The 20,028-nt window shown below is 38.1% G+C and overlaps 2 protein-coding genes across 5 annotated transcripts in view; both read right to left on the reverse strand.

Annotated features, from left to right (window-relative positions):
• The window catches only part of LOC18598944 (insulin-degrading enzyme-like 1, peroxisomal), an 85,125-nt gene that overhangs the window by 43,677 nt on the left and 21,420 nt on the right, over positions 1 to 20,028 (reverse strand). For all 4 annotated transcript variants that reach the window (XM_088806219.1, XM_088806218.1, XM_088806221.1 and 1 more), the window contains exons 9-10: positions 15,680 to 15,792; positions 15,250 to 15,412 (exon numbers count right to left, since the gene is read on the reverse strand). In XM_088806219.1, the coding sequence (XP_088662345.1) occupies positions 15,250 to 15,412; positions 15,680 to 15,792 (276 nt within the window). The remainder of the gene's footprint in view (positions 1 to 15,249; positions 15,413 to 15,679; positions 15,793 to 20,028) is intronic.
• LOC148762814 (uncharacterized) lies at positions 8,804 to 15,127 on the reverse strand. The gene is made up of 2 exons (XM_088806222.1): positions 14,038 to 15,127; positions 8,804 to 11,025 (listed from the first exon to the last, which is right to left on the reverse strand). Exon 2 carries the CDS (start codon positions 10,973 to 10,975, stop codon positions 9,086 to 9,088), a length of 1,890 nt encoding a protein of 629 aa, XP_088662348.1. The 5' UTR covers positions 10,976 to 11,025; positions 14,038 to 15,127; the 3' UTR covers positions 8,804 to 9,085.

Raw genomic sequence — 20,028 nt, forward strand, 5'->3', positions numbered from 1 at the left:
CTCTCCTTTATACTCGATTCCCGGGTTCTGGAGGGGGCACGCTCCATTGCCTGGTCCTTGGGCACCAGGGGGCAAGTTCCACTATCCTGCCAGACGCGAATTTTTCGCGTCTGGCAGGCGAGAGAGGTGCCTGGCAGGGTGCGTCCGCACCCTGCCAGTCGTACCTCTCTCCTTTCTTTTTCATTTTTTTTAAATTTTATTATATATTTTTTAATTCATTTTTTTTTTACAATTTAATGTCTACAGCTGCCCCTCTTTGAGCTTTTCGAAAATTCGAAATAGTGCAAAGACGTAGACACTGTATTTGACTAAATTTTTTAGTTCTCTTACCGAATTTTTATTATATATATATATGTATATATATATATTTTTTATTTTTATTTTTATTATTTATTATTTATTATTATTATTATTTTTTTAAATGAATTCCTCAAAACTGAGGCCACAAGACTTTTAAAATGAACTCCTCAAAACTGAGGCAATGAGAAATTTTTTAAAAGTGAGCTCCTCAAAGCTGAGGCAACAAGACTCTAAAAATGAACTCCTCAAAACTGAGGCGACGAGACTTTAAAAATGAACTCCTCAAAAATGAGGCAACGAGACTTTTAAAAAATGAACCCCTCAAAACTGAGGCACCGAAACTTTAAAATGAACTCCTCAAAACTGAGGCAACGAAACTTTTTTCATTTTTTTTGAAATGGCGAAAAATAATCAATTCCTCATCTGAAATTCATATGATTTTAAAGATGAATTTCCCTCTTTTTCAATTGTTTTAAAATTCTTGAACATGTCAATTCATCTTCATCAGTTTCCCTTTCTTTTGGTGTTTTTAGAGCTTTTTCTTTGATCAATGGGGGATGAATCGATCACACTTCCGACCTCTCGTCTTCCCCAATTCATTTCTCATAACTATTTTCTTCCTTTATCGTATGCATGGTCCAATCATTCTCCACATTTTTACTATGCTCCATTTTTTTGCTAATTTCATTCCTTTCTTTCTCTTCTTAGACTCCATTTCATTCCCTGTCAATTACGATCCTTTTTCAAAATATTACAAACATTTTTTACTTTTATCATGCTCTTTATTAAGTATCATTCCAATTTTATGACAAATGCAATGCAATGTACTCATATCTCCTCTTTTGGCAGAATGGAAATGAGGGCATTGTTGGGAGCGAAAGGCTATTTTTCATTAGAAAAAAGTAAAGTTTCTACAATCAAATATAATGACAAGGAACAGGGGAAAATTGATTAATACAAAAGGGATACAATCCTTTCTTAATGACTGTTTCGATAGATATTAACAGTAGTCTCAAAATTTTATCCCGAAATAGGCACATTTGTCAGCTCCCTTGTCTTTTGTATGAACATCTCGGATCATGATCTTCACCCTTTCTATGTTAAGCTTTTGTAGTACTTGGACCTCTTTCGTGTCTAGACCGCCCTTTCGGGTTTTCGCCCTAAACACATCTCCCAAATTCAAGCCGCCTTTTAAGGTTTTCAACTTGAAAATTTTCTTCTTTTTTTTTTATGCAAAATATTTCTTGACAGCATCGGCATTCACCGGGTTGGAAAACTCCCTTCCATCCATCTCCGCCAAAATTAGTGCTCCTCCTGAAAAAGCTTTCTTCACCACAAATGGTCCTTCCCAATTCGGTGTCCATTTCCCGCGAGGATCATGCTGGTTCGGGAGACTTCTTTTCAATACTAATTCTCCTTCTCGAAACTGTCGAGAATGTGCCTTTTTGTCATATGCCCTTATCATTCTCTTTTGATATAACTGCCTATGGCAAAGTGCCGTCAACCTTTTTTCTTCTATGAGATTCAATTGCTCATAACGAGCATTAACCCATTTGGCTTCTTCCAATTGTACTTCTTTAAGGACCCGGAGGAAAGGAATTTCTACTTCAATTGGCAAAACTGCTTCCATCCCATATACCAAAGAGAACGGTGTAGCTCCCGTGGAAGTTCGGGCTGTTGTGCGATAAGCATGCAAAGCAAAAGGTAACTTCTCATGCCAATCTTTGTATATATCTGTCATCTTTTCAATTATCCTTTTGATGTTCTTGTTGGCTGCTTCCACCGTTCCATTCATTTTTGGGCGATAAGGCGTTGAATTGTGATGCTTGATCTTGAACTTGGCACAAACCTCTTTCATCATCGAACCATTGAGGTTACTAGCGTTATCCGTGATGATCCTTTTCGGGAGACCATAGCGGCATATTATTTCCTTTTGGATGAACTTACATACTACTTTCTGGGTCACATTGGCATAAGATGCTGCTTCTACCCACTTAGTGAAGTAGTCAATTGCCACCAGAATGAACCGATGCCCATTTGATGCCTTCGGGGTTATCAACCCAATCACATCCATGCCCCACATTGAGAATGGCCATGGTGATGCCAATACATGCAGTGAATTAGCAGGAGTGTGGATTCTGTCCGCATATATCTGACACTTGTGACACTTTCGAGCGAAGTCTATACAATCCTTTTCGAACGTGAGCCAGTAATACCCTGCCCTCATGACCTGTCTTGCCAACTTATGTCCACTTGCATGTGCTCCACAAACTCCTTCGTGAACTTCCTCAACTATTCTCCGAGCTTCGGTTGAATCCACGCATCTCAAAAGCGTTTGATCCCTACTTCTCTTGTATAAGATGTTCCCATCCAAGAAGAAATTCATTGCCAACCTTCTAATGGTTTTCTTATCATTTTCTGAGCTTTGATCCGAGTATTGCTGAAATTTGAGATAATGCACAATATCATGGTACCACGGTTTCCCGTCTATTTCTTCTTCTACACTAGAGCAGTGTGCGGGGCACTCTCGAAGATTAATCATGATGGGTTGGATCTTGACATTGGTACCAACTTTGAACATTGCCGCCAGCGTGGCTAATGCATCGGCCATTTGGTTTTCCTCTCGGGGCAAATGATTGAAGCAAATTTTATCAAAATTTTCAATCAGCTTTGATACATACTTGTGATACCGAACTAACTTCGAGTCACGTGTCTCCCATTCTCCTCGCAATTGATAAATAACCAAAGCAGAGTCCCCATACACTTTCAAAATGTGAATTTTCCTCTCGATTGCTGCTTGAAGGCCCATGACACAAGCTTCATATTCAGCTACATTATTGGTGCAATAGAAGTTGAGTTTAGCTATAACGGGATAATGATCTTCTTCTGGTGACACTAACACGACCCCTATGCCATGCCCCAAGGCATTCGAAGCTCCGTCGAAAAACATCTTCCAATTCTCTTTCTTTGATTCCTCCCCACTTGTTTGACATATTGACATCAAGTCCTCATCTGGAAACTCGAACTCCATTGGTTCATAATCCTCTTCCACCCTTTCTGCGAGAAAATCTGCGATTGCACTTCCTTTGATAGCTTTTTGGGACACATATACAATATCATATTCAGACAATAACACTTGTCATCTTGCCACCCTACCTGATAAGGAAGGTTTCTCGAAGATGTATTTAATCGGATCCAACTTCGCAATGAGCCAAGTGGTATGATATAGCATGTACTGCCTGAGTCGATGCGCCGTCCATGCTAAAGCACAACACATCTTTTCCAACGAGGAATACCTGGACTCGTATTCAGTAAACGTTTTACTCAAGTAGTAAACTGCCCTTTCTTTCTTAACAGTTTCATCATGTTGTCCTAACACACATCCCATGGATCCTTCATTTACCGTCAAGTATAAGAGGAGGGGTCTCCCAACCACAGGTGGCATCAATATTGGCGGACTCAACAAATATTCTTTAACTTTGTTAAAAGCAACTTGGCACTCCTCGTTCCATGCCCCCGGATTATGTTTGCGAAGGAGTTTGAAGATCAGGTCACATTTGAGTGTGAGCTGGGATATGAAACGGGCTATATAATTTAATCTCCCCAAAAATCCTCTAACTTCTTTTTGCGTTTTGGGAGGAGGCAAATCACGGATTGCTTGAACCTTATCCGGGTCAACTTCTATTCCTCTTTCACTGACGATGAAACCCAGTAGCTTTCCTGAAGTGACTCTAAAAGTGCACTTTGTCGGATTTAATCTGAGCTGAAATTTTCGTAACCTTTTAAATAATCTTTCAAGATTGGTCGCATGGTCCTCTGTTTTGCGAGCTTTTACAATCATATCGTCCACATACACCTCAACCTCTTTGTGCATCATATCATGGAAGAGAGTCACCATAGCTCGCTGATAAGTTGCCCCGGCATTCTTCAAACCAAATGGCATTACCTTATAACAAAAGGTCCCCCACATAGTTATGAAGGTAGTTTTCTCTCTATCCTCTGGTGCCATCTTAATTTGGTTATACCCTGAAAAGCCATCCATAAAGGAAAACATGGAGTGGCGGGCAGTATTGTCAACAAGGGTGTCAATGTGGGGAAGAGGAAAATTATCTTTTGGGCTAGCTCTATTCAAGTCTCGATAGTCCACACACATTCTCACTTTCCCGTCTTTCTTAGGAACTGGGACAATATTTGCAACCCATTCAGGGTACTTAGCTACTTCCAAGAATCCTGCATCGAACTGCTTTTTCACCTCTTCTTTAATTTTCAACAACATTTCAGGTTTCATTCTTCTCAACTTTTGCTTAATCGGTTTGCATTCAGGCTTCAAAGGCAGTTTATGGGCTACAATGTCTGTATTGAGTCCTGGCATATCTTGATAAGACCATGCGAACACATCTACATATTCATGAAGTAGCTTTATTAGTTTTTCTTTTTCCATTGACACCAACGTCATACCAATTCTAACTTCTTTCTTATTTTCTTTATTTCCCAAATTAATCGTTTCAAGTGTCTCTTGATGTGGGACAATTTGTCTCCCCTCCTGTTCTACTAGTCTTAACAAGTCCGGAGTTAAATCATAATCCTCCACGTTTTCTGTATTGTCAAGTTCACTGACACTTGTACCTTTTTCAAAATCAACTTCAAAACCACTGTCATTATCATCTTCGCATTCATTATTTGGAATCCTGGAAGGTAAAGGGAATTGAAATATGTAGAGCTATTGTATAGGTAAATAGTTAAAATAAAGGGATGAAATGACACTAATGGAAATGATTAATTATGAGAAGAGATATGAGAAATGCACTACGCATGTTAATTTATTAAAATGATAAATGATAAAAAGCCCGATACATAAAATTCCAATGCTTTTGGGCATAAGCATGGATGTTTAGTTTGCATTACTTTGAAATTGAATCACAAGTGACTGGTAAACTCATGGTGGTCTAGTTGCTCAACTTTAGATTCGGTGGCCCAAGGTATGTAGTAGGAATCTCATCCCCATTTCCTGACTGTTCTTCACCTTCCTCCGCTGCACATATTGATAAATCAGAAAAGGTTCCTCCTAAAGCTGACACTGATTCTCGGTTCCCAACGGTGAGTGATTCAGGAAAGATGCAACCTCCAGATCGGAATGTCTCGTAAAGATGAGGATATGTCATTCCTTGGATTTCCAACTCATGCCCCTTAAAGCGAGCCAACCTTTCCTTTCTTCTTTCGGCTATCATTTCTTCTCTTTCCTTCTTAGTTGGCTTGTACCCCAAGCCAAACCTTTCTTCATTTTTTGTAGTAGGTATGGGACTTCTAATGCCTTGTAGTTCTTTTCCCAATCCTGCCCCCGCTCGGTATCCTTTTCCTAATATCTGACTGACAACCATCTTGGTGGTTTTGAAAAGCCTCGGAATAGGCGGTGTGGTCCCTTCTCCCACATACGTGGTGTTAACAAACTTGAAGGATCGAAAGGAACATTCAGGCACTTCTTCCGCCGCTTCCACGTAAGGCGTATCTGTTGGCTTGCTTATGAGTAAGTCCTCTTCCCCGTTAACACAGACAATCTTCCCTTCCACGATGAACTTGACCTTCTGATGAAGAGATGAAGGTATGGCCCCAGCCATGTGTATCCAAGGTCTTCCCAACAAATAATTGTATGAAGGAGCAATATCCATAACCTGGAATTCAATGGTAAAGGTACATGGGCCAATTTCTACTGGTATCTCAATGTCCCCTACTACTTCTCACCTTGTTCCATCGAAAGCTCTCACGATCATCTGACTCTTTCGCATGTAGGACATGTTGATGGGTAAACGGGCCAAGGTCCTCATGGGCATCACATTTAAGGATGATCCGTTGTCAAGCAGTACCTTTGCGACGGTACAACCTTTACACTTGGTGGTGATATGCAAGGCTTTGTAATTTTCTCTACCTCCAGAAGGGATTTCTTCATCGCTAAAGGATATTATGTTACCCACCGAAATGTTCCCAACGATGTAGTCCAAATTTTCAACTGAGATATCATGATCCACATATGCTTGGTTCAGAATCTTCATCAGAGAGTTCCTATGTGGTTCTGAGCTGAGGAGCAAAGATAGTAGTGAAATACGAGCAGGCAACCAGTTCAATTACTCGACTACATTGTACTCACTATGTTTGATGAACTTGAGGAACTCGGCAGCTTCTTTTTCTGTCACCGATCTTTTTGAGCCATCTGTCGATTCCGAAGGTTGTTCTTTTTCTTCTCTAGGACTTTGCTCTTTTTTCCTTCCCTTCTCATTCTTGAGATTCTCATATGCTTTCGGTGAATAGCAGCGTCCGCTGCGGGTAATCCCTCCAACACCAGTTATATTCGCAGCATCATCTTGAGATTCAGCTATCCATTTCTTCGCTTTTGAAACTTGTACACTGCAGTTGTAATTCCATGGGACAGCTTTGTTGTCTTTGTAGGGGAAGGGTTTAGGGACTTCGATGATCATCTTGGCATGGGTTTTGTCCTCCACAAACTCTCCTTTTGGTTCGTAGAAAATGGTTAAAGGTTTTATCTTCATTGGGTGAGTGGACTCCTTGGATATCATGTTTACTGCTGACTCTGAAGCTTCCGTATAAAACTCGATCTTTGATTCGTCCATCATTCTTTGCACTTCCTTCCGGAAAGAACTACAATCCTGGATTGAATGCCCCACACATCTTTTGTGATATAAGCAACATAGTCTTTGGATATCTCGTGAGTCATTCACATTAGGACATTCAGGCCACACCTCGAGCATGTCGGCTTTTACCAAGGCTTCAAATACTTTCTCCATGGAGGTTTTCACTTCCCGAATGTTCCTTTTAACATACACCTCCCTTTCGATTGCATTTACCCCTGCCCCAGCATGATTTGGCAGTGAGTTGTTGTTAACATTCTGTTCTGGCTTTTTTTCAAAGTTCAGGATTCCTGCCTTGATCAACCCTTGCACCTTATGCTTGAATGCCGTGCAATTCTCGATCGAGTGACCTTCTATTCCATAATGATAATCACAGTGGGCGAAAGTGTCATACCATCTCGGGAACGACGGTTTTAATGGCTCTATGTATAAGGGTGCTACTAGATGGTTTGCAACTAACTGAGTGAAGAGTTCAGCATAAGGGATCGGGATTGGGTCAAATTGCACTTTCTCTTGCTTGTTTCGCCATCCTCTTGATTCACCGGTAGTATGGTTGTTTGAAGGTGTTGTTTGTTGTGTGGTTGAAGCTGTAACAGGTGTGGAAGTAGGTGGGTGAATATTTGTGGGGTAGAGTGTCCGTTGGATGGGATTATATGGGTACGGGTTAGGGAAGGCATTTGGCATAGGCGGGTATGGGTATGGGCTTTGTGAAGTGTTGTTCACAGCTGGGTAATAGGGGTATGGTAGGTATGGCTGGTAAGGGTTGTATGTTCCTCCTTGGTGTTGTCCTGAAGTGATGGCTTGGGCTTCTCCCTCTTTCCTCTTGAAAGTTCCCCCTTTCCTTGTGTTTGCCATATCACCTCCTTCTATCTTCCCTTGCTTAATGGTAGTTTCTATCATTTCTCCCGAAATCACCATATCAGCAAAATTCTTTGTGGCACTACCAACCAATCGTTCATAGTAAGGGGCTCGCAAGGTGTTAACAAACATTACAGTGGTTTCTTTCCCAGTCAATGGTGGCTGAACTTGAGAGGCCACATTCCTCCATCTTTGAGCGTACTCTTTGAAGCTTTCAGTGGTTTTCTTCTCCATGTTTTGTAAAGAAAGGCGATCCGGAGCCATATCTGTAACGTGCTTATACTGAGCTACAAACGCCCGAGCAAGGTCTTTCCACGTGTGGATTCGATTGCGGTCCAGTTGGACGTACCATTTTGCTGCAGCACCAGTAAGGCTATCTTGGAAGCAATGTATCAAGAGTTTGTCATCATGAGCATATGCGGCCATCCTTCTACAATACATGGTGATATGTGTGACCGGGCACTTGGTTCCATCATACTTCTCAAAGTCTGAAACTTTGAACTTTGGGGGTATAACCACATCTGGAACCAGACAAAGCTCAATTGCATCCATAGAACAATACATTCCCATTCCTTCTACCATGCGCAGTCTTTCCTCAAAAAGGTCAAATTTTTTATGGGTATCGGGATTATCTTTCGATTCAACGGATCCACATTTGAGCTTCTCTTGTTCCTTTGGATCATCCAGATCAGGTACAGAGATGGGATCTGAAGGACTTGCCCCTCCAATTGGCCTTTGTTGAGCATAAGTCGGTGGTGGTCCTATTGGCATCCCAAAAAATAGATATTGACCCACGGATGGCATGAGAATAGAAGCATTCCTTGCAGGTGGAGGTGTAAATCCTGGTGGATACACGGGGTCTGTATTCGTTTCTGTCTGTTGAACATCTTCTGGTGTACCAGAACTCCCTGCCGCTTTCTTTCCTTTATCTGTAGATATTAACTCCAAAATTTTTGATAACTAACCCATGATTTCTTCTTGCTTCTTCTCAATCTTATCCATCCTTTCTGAATGCTCGTCGCCCATGATCTTAGAACGGGCTCTTGTATTGTATCTGTGGAGAATTTGTTTTTCTGAAATTTTGTTCTATTAGTTCAAGGAATAAGTTAGAATTTTATGTTGAGTGCATTATTATTTATTACTTTTATCTGAATCATGCATTATGATGCAAATGAAATGTATTTGAATAGGAAAAATATTGGCCATCCAACATTTACCATAAGAAAATCCGCATCCATAAAACTTAAATATCCAATTACATCATTGTCTAAAACCATACATAACTATCAAAAAGAAAAACCGACTTTGTCATATTGGTCCCTAACCATCTTGAGGTGATTGATCAACCGCTCACTCAATTCATCCTTGGGAAGGATCTCTCGCCTGAGTTCTTTGATCTTGTCTGCCATTACTCGAGCTCTAAATGCCACTTCTCTCATCTGTCTCAATATCCATTGCATTTCAGCTTCTTTCCTTTGAAGGCTTTGTGTGCATGAATTGTTTCTTTCCCTCATTTGGAAATATTCTTGCCTTATTGCTTCATACTGTGCCTTATAGCCCTCCATGGCAGTTTCCAACATGTCGCAGTCATTTTTCAACTCTTGGATGGTTTGTCCTTGTCTTCGTACCTCATGCTGCAAAGCGTTATTGGCACTTTGGAGTTCTTGTATTCTGGCTAATAGAGAAGAATTTGCCACGCTCACTTCCTCAAACTTGCTTTGCCACTCATCCCGCTCTTTCAAAGCCACCCGTACCTTTCTTGCAGTCTCTTTCTTCACTTCTTCTAGCTCATCCTCATGTCTTCGCTTCATATTCATCATCTCATTTTCAAGTCTTTTTCTCGTTAACTCACTCTCCAGCAGGACGTCTTGAGGTTCTGGGTTTACGGGATGTTTGGATGAATTCTTCGGGGGATGTATGACATTTTTCACCCTTTGGTCATGCCAAGTATGATATCCTGTGGTGACTTCATCGGTAACCCTTCCCTGATCTACTCGGCAAGTTTTCTTCCAGTCCTGAGCAATTTCCTCAATTCTCTTTAGCGTTTCTGGCTCTCCATATGTAAACTCTAACTGGTCGAGCTGGTGAGTCATGGGCACGAATTGCTCAGATCCGAACTGTCTCCGCACCATTATTGGGGCATAGCTGATGGCTCCCCAAGGTCCCATCAGTGGTACCCACAGCTTATCCCCACATTTATACATTACTTGCATTCGTGGCATCCATGGAGCTCTCCAAGTCACTTCAATGCTCATTAACCTCCGGAGCCTTGCGACCCACTCTTCTTTCCTTTTGTAGTCGGGCCATTCACTTTTGCAGAACTCACGGATAGGACAACTCGCAGACAGATAAAGCTTTCGAAATTTGCTCTCTTTGCATTCGAAGTGGCTTTTGATCCATATGGTTAGGAGTTGAGCACATCCGATGAATCGTCCCTCACCCTTGCGTCGACAGAAATTCAAGGATCTGAAGGTTTCGGCTAAGATGGACAGGGCCGGGTTGATGCTCATTGTCACCTGATCAAAAAAGTCTATGACTGACACCTCCACATGACCTAGAACCTTCGGGAAGACCACTAAGCCGTAAATTACCATCGCAAAAGCCAAGAGACCTTGTTCATTCTCCATGTGTTTTTTAATATATCCGTTCAAGAAACTCCACGGAAGGCATTTTGTGTCTCCTTTCTTCTTCAAATGCTGATCCACTTCTACCGTAGTCATTCCTAACAACTTGGCCAACTTTCGTCGGTGTCCCGTCTTCTGGACCCTCCAATAGATCTTGTCAGGCTGCATATGGTCTATCCGAAGCAGAGAGGAGTACTCTTCTATGGTAGGGGTCATGTCCACCTTGTTAAAGACAAAGCAACGATATGAGAGATCCCAAAACTGAACAATGGCTCGGAGCATCTGGTCATCGACTGGTACATATAGGAGCCATGCAATGTGTCCATACTTGTTCTGAAAATTGTCTCGATGAGCACGTCTCCATTGTTCCCAAATTCCTACCATCTCCGTAAAGTCATTCTGCTGAAGATCCAAGTGAACTCTGTCGGGTAAAATTGAGATATGTCCTTGGGTCAAACAGTCTCCTTTTTCTTGTTGAATCTGCCTCATCTGTAACTCTATCTCATAGTCATTTCTGTATAGGTTGAGCGGGCCTGCTGATGACGATGCCATGGATATAACTGGGATCTCTTAGGTTGAATGTTGTGTAGCCAATATTTCTCCTATATGCAATTACGATGTATGCAAATGAACATGTAACATGCACATGACAAGCAAAATAAACTTAAGTTAGTATGGTAAAAAGAAATAATGGAATGTTAAAAATAATGAGAGAATAACAAGCAATATCATGGGTATTATTGTCTACTCCACGATACTTTATTATCTCGGGGCATAATTTAAAATAGAGGGAGTGGAAGAAATTCCTTCATGTGTACCTACTTATAAGGTATATTCTCACGGGTATGGCCCTTTTTAAGGTTAAGCTGCTCTCGATACTTTATATGCTGAGCGGGGTTTATAAACAGAGCTAAGGTTCCCAAATCGTTCCTCACTGTCATCCACACGAACTAGTAAGGCACCCCGGTCCTCACCCATTACAGGCTTCAAACGGACTAGGTTCGGTTTGAGTGGGAGTCTTCACTAGCCCGTGCGGAGGTTATCACCTCACGAGAGCGTAGCTACTAAACTCCCTCCTAAAAAGGACATAACCCGGGTGGAGGGTTTATGCATTAATGTAAAATGTGCTGTGTGTGTGAAGGAAATCATGAGTTCAAAGTAACAATCTCACATCCCTCTACCCTAAATCCCCACAAGTATTAGAAGCAATAAAGTAATAAATGCGAAATAAACTAATGTACCAAACAAAATATGCAGTACAAATCATTAATATTAAGGAAACAGTGGATTATTTAAAGCCTTGGATAACCTATTATTTTTTAATGGCTCGACTCTCAAGTAGTCCCCAGTGGAGTCGCCAACTGTCGTAACGTGCGGGTCCGGGAACCCGATCGCTAGACGTGAATGTGAAAACTCACTAAAAATTAAACTAGGAGTCGCCACCAATCTTTTTTTTTACTAGGTGCGATTGGCCACCTATTGACTCTATTCTAATCGCTGAAAACTTAAATTAATTTTAAGCCCACCGAAAAGAACCTTAAACCGGTCTACAATTTTCTAGATCTAAGTTCGGGAGTACGGTTACGCCCGGGGAAGGATTAGCACCCCTCGGACGCCCGTTCCATGAACGGTACCATTTTTAGATTATCCTATTGGACTTTAATTTTTAATTTCACTAGATTTTTTTAATTATTATTTTTTATTTTATCTCCTATTTAATCTAAAATGGAATGCAAATGGGTGGCGAGATGAAATGCATGGCGTGAGATAAAAATGCCGGACAAATAACCTTTTATCGAGGATATTTTTCGAATCCGCCCATCATACTGGTGGGACTCTGGATATTCTCACCTAGGGAATTATCCGAGAAACTCGCCTTCGTAAATTCGACGAATAATTCCCGTCATCGGGGTCATCGTACGTTTTCTTTTTAAAATAATATTTTTGTGCATAATGAACCCAATTCGGGCAAAAGCCTTTTATTAAAGATAGTTCTCGAGCCCTCCCATCATACTGGTGGGACCCGAGGACATCTTTTCACCTAAGGAACTTTTCGAGAAATACCCGCCTTCGCAGGATCCCCGAAAGATCCCATCATCGGGGCTTAAACTCGAGAACAGAAATATTTATATGCAATGATATGTATGATGCAATACATATATGCCATGCTAATGCAATTATCTATGTTTTTTGTTATTATTAATTATTTTTATTTTATTATATATTTTATTATCATATTTTCTATTCATAGTTCTTATTATTATTATTTTTTTTATACTTTACATTTTTTGTTCTAAGTTCTTATGTTTTCCATTTATGCTTTAGACAATTTTGCTTATAATTCTATGTTATTTTAGTGAACAAAAATTATATATTTTTTATTATACTATTTTTATTTTATATATTTTTATATTTTTTTTATTATATTTTTCATAAGCAATCTTTTATTCAAACCTAATGTCTAATATCTTATTATATACATATATTTATTACTATTTTTTTATTTTTTATTTTTTTACATTTTTTATAGTTTGTGCCATTTAATATTCAATGCTTAATTTTAAATTAGTTGTTTTTTTTATTATTTTATTATTTTATTTATTTAATGTCATGTATATTGTATTTTCACAAATTAATTATTTATTATATGTTTGAATTATTATTATTTATTTATTATTTTTATCAAGTAATTTTTTTTTGGTATAGTCAAACTTTTTATTTATTAAGAATTTCGGAACCTTAAAATCGTGGCCCTCCCATCGTACTGGTGGGGGCCTTGATTCGGATTTTGAACCTAAGGAATATCGGCCTGGGATTGCGACTCCGCGCGCCCCGACCAATCATCCCATCATCGGTATCAAATTGAGCAGTTATCTTATCTATATTAAATAGTTCTTTATCTTTTCCTATTTTTATTCTCTCTCCATTTATATAGAACTACCTTTTTACCTAATTTGATTTTTCCACATTTTTGTTTTATCATATTTTAATTCTAGTTCTTCCTAATTTATTTTCACTCTTATTATCTCTACATAAATTTTCATGACTATGAATCTCATAAATATGTTCCACATTTCATCTTTTCCCACGTTTATGTATTTTTTAAACAAACATCCTAAATTCAAATATGTACGTACATTATCAATCTATATAAATCTATTTTTATCATTAAATGTTTACTTTTCCCCATATTTACTACTTAAATAAATTCATTAATCTTTCAATAATTAAATGCTTATTTATTTCTTTATATGTATTATGCTTGGGTATTTTTTAGTTAAATAGCTATTTCACTCAATTTATTATTATTTATTATATAAACAAATATATAGGTATATTCTTATATTTTTTATCTACTCTCACCATTTTTTTTTTATCATCATTTTTTCATATATCGTTAAACATTCTATTTTTATCCTCCTTGATTCTTTTATATTTTCCTTCTTTATTATTTTTTTTATTTATTATTATTTCTATTTTCTCTTAGCATCTAATCATTTTAAAAGTATTTTATCTTTTTATTTTACCTAACAACATACTATGACTAATTTGTCCATCTATCAAACATTGGGCCAAAGACAACCACAAAATCCAAATCAAAAGAAAATATTTACCTTTTATGGGCTAGAGTGGCCCACGATAACCGGATCACTCCCACTGATCTGCTTCCCAAGGCTTTTAGACCACTCCCAAAACGCACCGTTTCGGTGTCTTGTTCAGCAACCCTTGGTGCGCCCAAAACGACGCCGTTTGGAGGGAATAAAGCGGACTTTGGATGGGTTACTGGACGACGTCGTTTAAGCCCTCTGAACCCTAGCTATAAAAACCTCCTTTCCTTCCTTCTCTTTCATTTTCTTTTTTTTCTTTCTCTCTCTACCCGCCGGCTCTCTCTCCCTTCTCTCTACTCTTTCACCGGCTTCCCTTATGACCGGCGGACATCCAAAACCAGCTATGCCGCCGGCTAACCCTCTCTTTGTTCACTCCGACGTCGCCGGCGTCGCACCCAAGACCGGCAGCACCCCCTATTTTTACCCAAACTAGATCTCCCTTTTTTACGCTGTCACCGGTTCCCTTACACGACCGGATCTGCCTCTTTCTCCGTTAGCGGCACCCAAAGCCCAATCTCTCCCTTCACCGCCGATCAGTTCACCCTCTCCCTACTCTGCCGACTTCCTTCTCTCTCTATCTTTGTCTAAAGCCGGCATCACAACCACCCCCAAAACCTAGGGCTTTCTACTCCTTTTGTGCCCATATTTTCTGATTCCTTTTGATATTGCTTGATCTCTATTTTTGATTTCTGGATTGTGGGTTTTTGTTTTGACTGTTAGACTTAGGGATTTTCTTTGCAGGTTATGCCTTGTTGCTATTTTTTGGTTTTTTCCCCCCTTTTGCTTGCAGGTTCCCCCCTCCGCGGATGCTACAGTGCCCCCTCTCCTTTATACCCGATTCCCGGGTTCTGGAGGGGGCACGCTCCATTGCCTAGTCCTTGGGCACCAGGGGGCAAGTTCCACTATCCTGCCAGACGCGAATTTTTCGCGTCTGGCAGGTGAGAGAGGTGCCTGGCAGGGTGCGTCCGCACCCTGCCAGTCGTACCTCTCTCCTTTCTTTTTCATTTTTTTTTAAATTTTATTATATATTTTTTAATTCATTTTTTGTTTACAATTTAGTGTCTACAACTAGTAAGTCAAATACTTAAATACAACTCAATTTCAAGTTCTAGCTTAAGCATATGTTTAAAATGTTTCATAATTTGAATATGGCAAAAAAATGCTATTACCATTTTTCTTTTTTTTTTCTTTTACTTTTGAAAAGACGCGCGAACTTACCCAGTTTTTGCAAGATGTAATACACAGATCCTTCTCCTTTATGGCCAATGACAAGACCAAGATAATCGCATGGCCCTTCCTTGTAATGATGCCAGCTTGGAGTTGTCGGCCATGCAACGATCAATTTGTGCCTTTCTTTTATTGGAACAGCCTTGACAAGAATCTGAAATTAAATTAAAATTAGAGAGCTACATGAAATTAACCTTTCAAGTTCCAACCACGAATATGATTAAGGTGCTTTTAATTCAATAAGCATGCTCCGATTTAATATGTTGTTCTCTTGTTAAATTTAGAATTAAAAAACATGTGTTAAATAAAAGAAAAATGTTAATCGGTGTCTATTATTGTCACTAAATAAGATTAAGGTGATACTTATTGAAATTATTATCACTCCACTATGCAACAACGGCATACTGGTTTTTTATCATACCGATCGATGTTCTGACGTGAAAGGCAGACCGGTAGATTGAAAACCGAATAGATTGGAGTTTCGAATATCTTGGAACTTGTTCTCCACCAAGCTTTGAACTTTATCAAGGCTTTCTGCAATTTCACAACAAGTCGCGTTATGAAAAAAAAAAAAAAAAACAAAACGCCAAAGAAATCGTATTTTTTTAAAATTTAAGCAAATCAAACATTGATCAACTCTAAGCTTTTCTGTATTTTGTTGTAAGAGCATAACTATTAGAACTATATATGGAAAATTACAAGCAAATTTAGATCTTCGTTTTTCTACTTATTTTTTTTCAAAAGGATACGAAACAAAATGTATGATCAATTTTATATGAAACTATTATATTTGAAACAATATTTTATTTTATCATATACTCAATTTTAATCCAATAATATTTTTTTTCTTTTACTATTATCTTACTTTGAACGCATAACAACTATTCAAAGCGCAAAAAACAAGTAGTGAAATGTAAATAGCATATAATTGAGAAGCTCTTGGCAAACACAAGAGCCCAAGCAAGCATGCCATTGGAAAGAAGAAAACTGGAGAAATCAGTAACTATGGTGTAGGAAGGAGGCCATCTATACGGTACAAACTATACAAATGCCCTCTTTTTTTCTCTAAGTAAAAAAAACTGTTCATGTTCTCTTTCAAAACTTAATAAAATTCACTTTAATATATAATAGAATTCAATATTTAATGGAGAAGAAAAAAACTTAAAACTTAATAAAATTCTAAAACAGGATTTGTGAATGTTGTAATTTGTCTCACTTTGATACTTAATAAAATTCAATATTTGATGAAGAAAAAAAATTTAAGACTTTTGATATATATAGTAATTAAATCAAAATCTTTTTACCTTATCCCAAACTTTAGTCTCAAAGAACAAATGTCTAAAAGTTTTTCAATAAAACTAGTTATCACAATTATGAAATTAATCTCTTGACCCAATACTATCAAATTTGAGATATCCATTATTGAACAAAAAATTTACTTTTCATAGATTCTTTTCAATTAAAAGCAAATTCTCGAACTATTAGAAAAATAAAGAGTTTGATGATAATAGGCTTTATCTCAAGAAAAAAGTTTATGGTTTTCAAAACAAATACAATTTCAAATTTTCAAGCATTCAAATCAAAATTTTTTGGATTTTTTTTTTCTAATTAAGGTTTTTGAGAGAACGATAAGCAATTTTTTAAAAAAGAGAATATGCTTAAATTAAAAAAAATAATATAAGATGTATTTATCTCTTAAAATATGTATGTAGTATTAGATTTAATTTTGTTCTAATTGTTGATTGATGGTATTAATAGTCAAGAGATTAAAATTATCATTTTGAAACAAGGACTACAGTGTCCTTTTAAAATATTTTGAAGAATTTTTTGGATTTTACTAATCTATTTCAGCCCATAACAGGAAATGGAAGCATCGATTTTGTCACAATTGCTTTCGTCAGATACGAAGAAAGTTTTGAGTAGGGGAAAAGCCATCTCGTTAGGAAACAACAATAAAATTGATGGGAAATTCATCAAGGTAAAGAAAGCCTCATACGGTTAGAATGACAAGTATAGTAAAGATAGGGAACTAGTTAAGACTCAACCTACTAAAAGATTTCACTACAATGCTCTTAAAGATGAAACAAAAGGAAGCCCTTGTTGACGGCACAAATTCAAATGGCATACAATTCATTAATATTGGAAGGTTTAGTGATTAAAAGAAGGCTTTGCAAGTTTGATTTGAGAGGTTTGAAGGCTCCACTTTGAAATCCCACCTAATGAGCTAGAAAGGCGAAATAGAAGTGTAGTGGGGAATCTAACAAGCGCTACATTCTTTAAAAAGGATGCACTCGTCATTGAAGGGATTAGTTGTTAGGTTTGCCCCAATAGAGACACCTATGCTTTATTAACTGTTGCAAACAAAAAGGTTCCAGATGTCTAGTTAATAACTACCATATTACCTTTGATGTCTGGTTTAAAAATATCATTCCCTGGTCTGATTCTCCTTGAAGAGGGTGTTCTGCCTATGGCAAAAGTTGGAAGAGGTATCGTTTTCATCTTTAGCATTAGAAGTTTTTTAGACTCTTAGGCAATTCTTGGGACTCCTTTGTGCAAATGGACAAGTCAACTGTTATGAAAGAGAGACTTAATGCTGTCCATATCTTGATCAAAAGAAAATCCAAAATTCTATCCTCTATATGCATTAAGGGAAATCGAGAGGTCGGTTTTGATCAGGGAAGCCCGATCGATGCTAGATAACAATGATGACTGCCTGGTTCTCAATCAAAAGTTTGATCTCAACAATGATCCTTCAAGAGTTGAAAAGAGAGTAATTGTTCCTGACAAGGGCCAGGACGCTGAGCCTACTCTTGAGTAGGCGCAAAGCAACCCATTTTGTCGATCGGCTACACGTTACCAAAAAAGAACTGGTTGGTGGATCAGATAAGATTGTGGAGTCAAATCTGAAAAAGATATGGCACTATCTACTTTGAACCTAGATGCTCAAACTACTATTGGACCAACCTTGGGCTGGATTAGGCGTAGGCCAGCTTCCTTAAACTTGCATGAGGCTAGTAATGTGCTGGCTTTAGGGGTAGTTGAAGATGGGTCATGTTTATTGGGACATGACAATGGAGTTGTAAATGGGCCTACTCTAGAGCTTGTAGATTGTAGCTACCATTCAACAAAATCAGAGGCTATGGCTTTAGGATATTTTGATTGAAAGGATCAGTGCGATAACAAGCCCACTAAGCCACTCACCACTAGGTTAATAAAAAAGCCTTCTCTGTGAATTCGAGAGGAAAGGGAACCACATTAGTTGCAAGAAGAAAAGAAATGTTCGAAAGGAAAAATGGAAGTTCTTTTTGGGTTGAGGCAATATGAAATTTGTACCTTGAGTTATAACGTTTGATAAGGATATGAAGCACCACAATGCACTAATCCTTAAAAGAGGCATCTGCTACTTGGGAGATTGGGAAGAGTCTAGGGCTAGTCTACAACTAAAGCGAAGGCACTATACTATCAAATTTGGAGGAAAAGGATTGAGGGAGTGGAAGTTTAAAATGACTCTGCATCAATCTACTTTTTAGGGTATTCTCTTCTATTTTATGAAACTGTTAACTTGGAAGGAAGGAAGAGACAATGGGAGGTCAAAAGACTAGTCTTCAAGATCAAGCCATGCATCTTGTTCTTACAAGAAACCAAATTAATATTTGTGGAAGGTAGAATGTGTAAAGATATTTAGGGTAAATTATACAAGGGAAATTCTCTATTTCTAATGGTGCTTCAGAGGGATTGAATACCATTTGGAAGGATGATTTTTTTAAGCTTGAATCTTGTTTTATTTCGCAAAGACTCATTCTTCTTATTGGGGTTATCGAAGAACTAAATTTCAAGAGCGGGTTTGGGCATATTTATAAGTCGAATGATAGTGGTGCTAGGCAAGCCTTATAGGAGGAGCTTACTGGCATACTCAGTACTAATGCTATGCCATGGTGCTTTAGAGGAAATTTTAATGTTGTGAAAAATTCCAATTAAAAGATGAGAATTTTGGTGAATTTCTTGGTTATGTCCCAATTGCTAACTTCATTGAAAATGCGGAGTTGATTGATCTTACATTTGTTGGCGGGAAATTTACTTGCAATAGGTTTGCCCCATCATACTACAAACTAGATAGATTTCTATTACTAGTGGAATTATTGGACAAATATCAAAATTTAATTCAAAAAAAATTCCCTTGTTCTCTATCTGATTATAATCTAATTAATTTTTTTAGGCATTGACAATGTTAATTAATTGGGGTCCAAAATCATTTCATTTCTACAACCATTGACTTAAGGTAGGCAGCTTTCAAGGCATGCTACAGGACACTTGGAAGTTGACAAAATCTAGATATCTTAAGAACTCTGAAATTTGGTTTTGGCTTAAAGAAAAAGGTTCGATTGCAATGTAGATCAGCTTCAAATTAGCAAGCATCGAAGATGCTGTTCACAATTTAAATCTACTGTTACAAAGGGTAAGTATAGATGACAAAATTAGACTGCAAATTGTTGGAAAAAAAGCAAAGTTATGGCAATCGTAAAAATCATGGGAGTAGAAATTGAAGGTCAAATGGTTACTTCATGGAAATAAGAATACTAACTTTTTTTTTTTCCATTCAATGACCTCTGCTAGGCAAAAAGCCAAGTATATTGAAAAATTTATGATTTGAGAAGTGATCGATAATCGTATTTCTCTTAAAGATGAAATTGCCAAACACTTCAAGACCTTTTACGGCCAAAAGAATGTTGTCAACTTGAAGGAGCTCAATAGCAATTTCAAACTTCTTAA

The sequence above is a fragment of the Theobroma cacao genome, chromosome 5 (genome assembly GCF_053813885.1).
Source record: "Theobroma cacao isolate CCN51 chromosome 5, ASM5381388v1, whole genome shotgun sequence".
Taxonomy (NCBI): domain Eukaryota; kingdom Viridiplantae; phylum Streptophyta; class Magnoliopsida; order Malvales; family Malvaceae; genus Theobroma; species Theobroma cacao.

Bases quoted from the DNA above. Each gene is read 5' to 3' on its own strand.
- LOC148762814 (XM_088806222.1), bottom strand. From the start codon at position 10,975: ATGGCATCGTCATCAGCAGGCCCGCTCAACCTATACAGAAATGACTAT.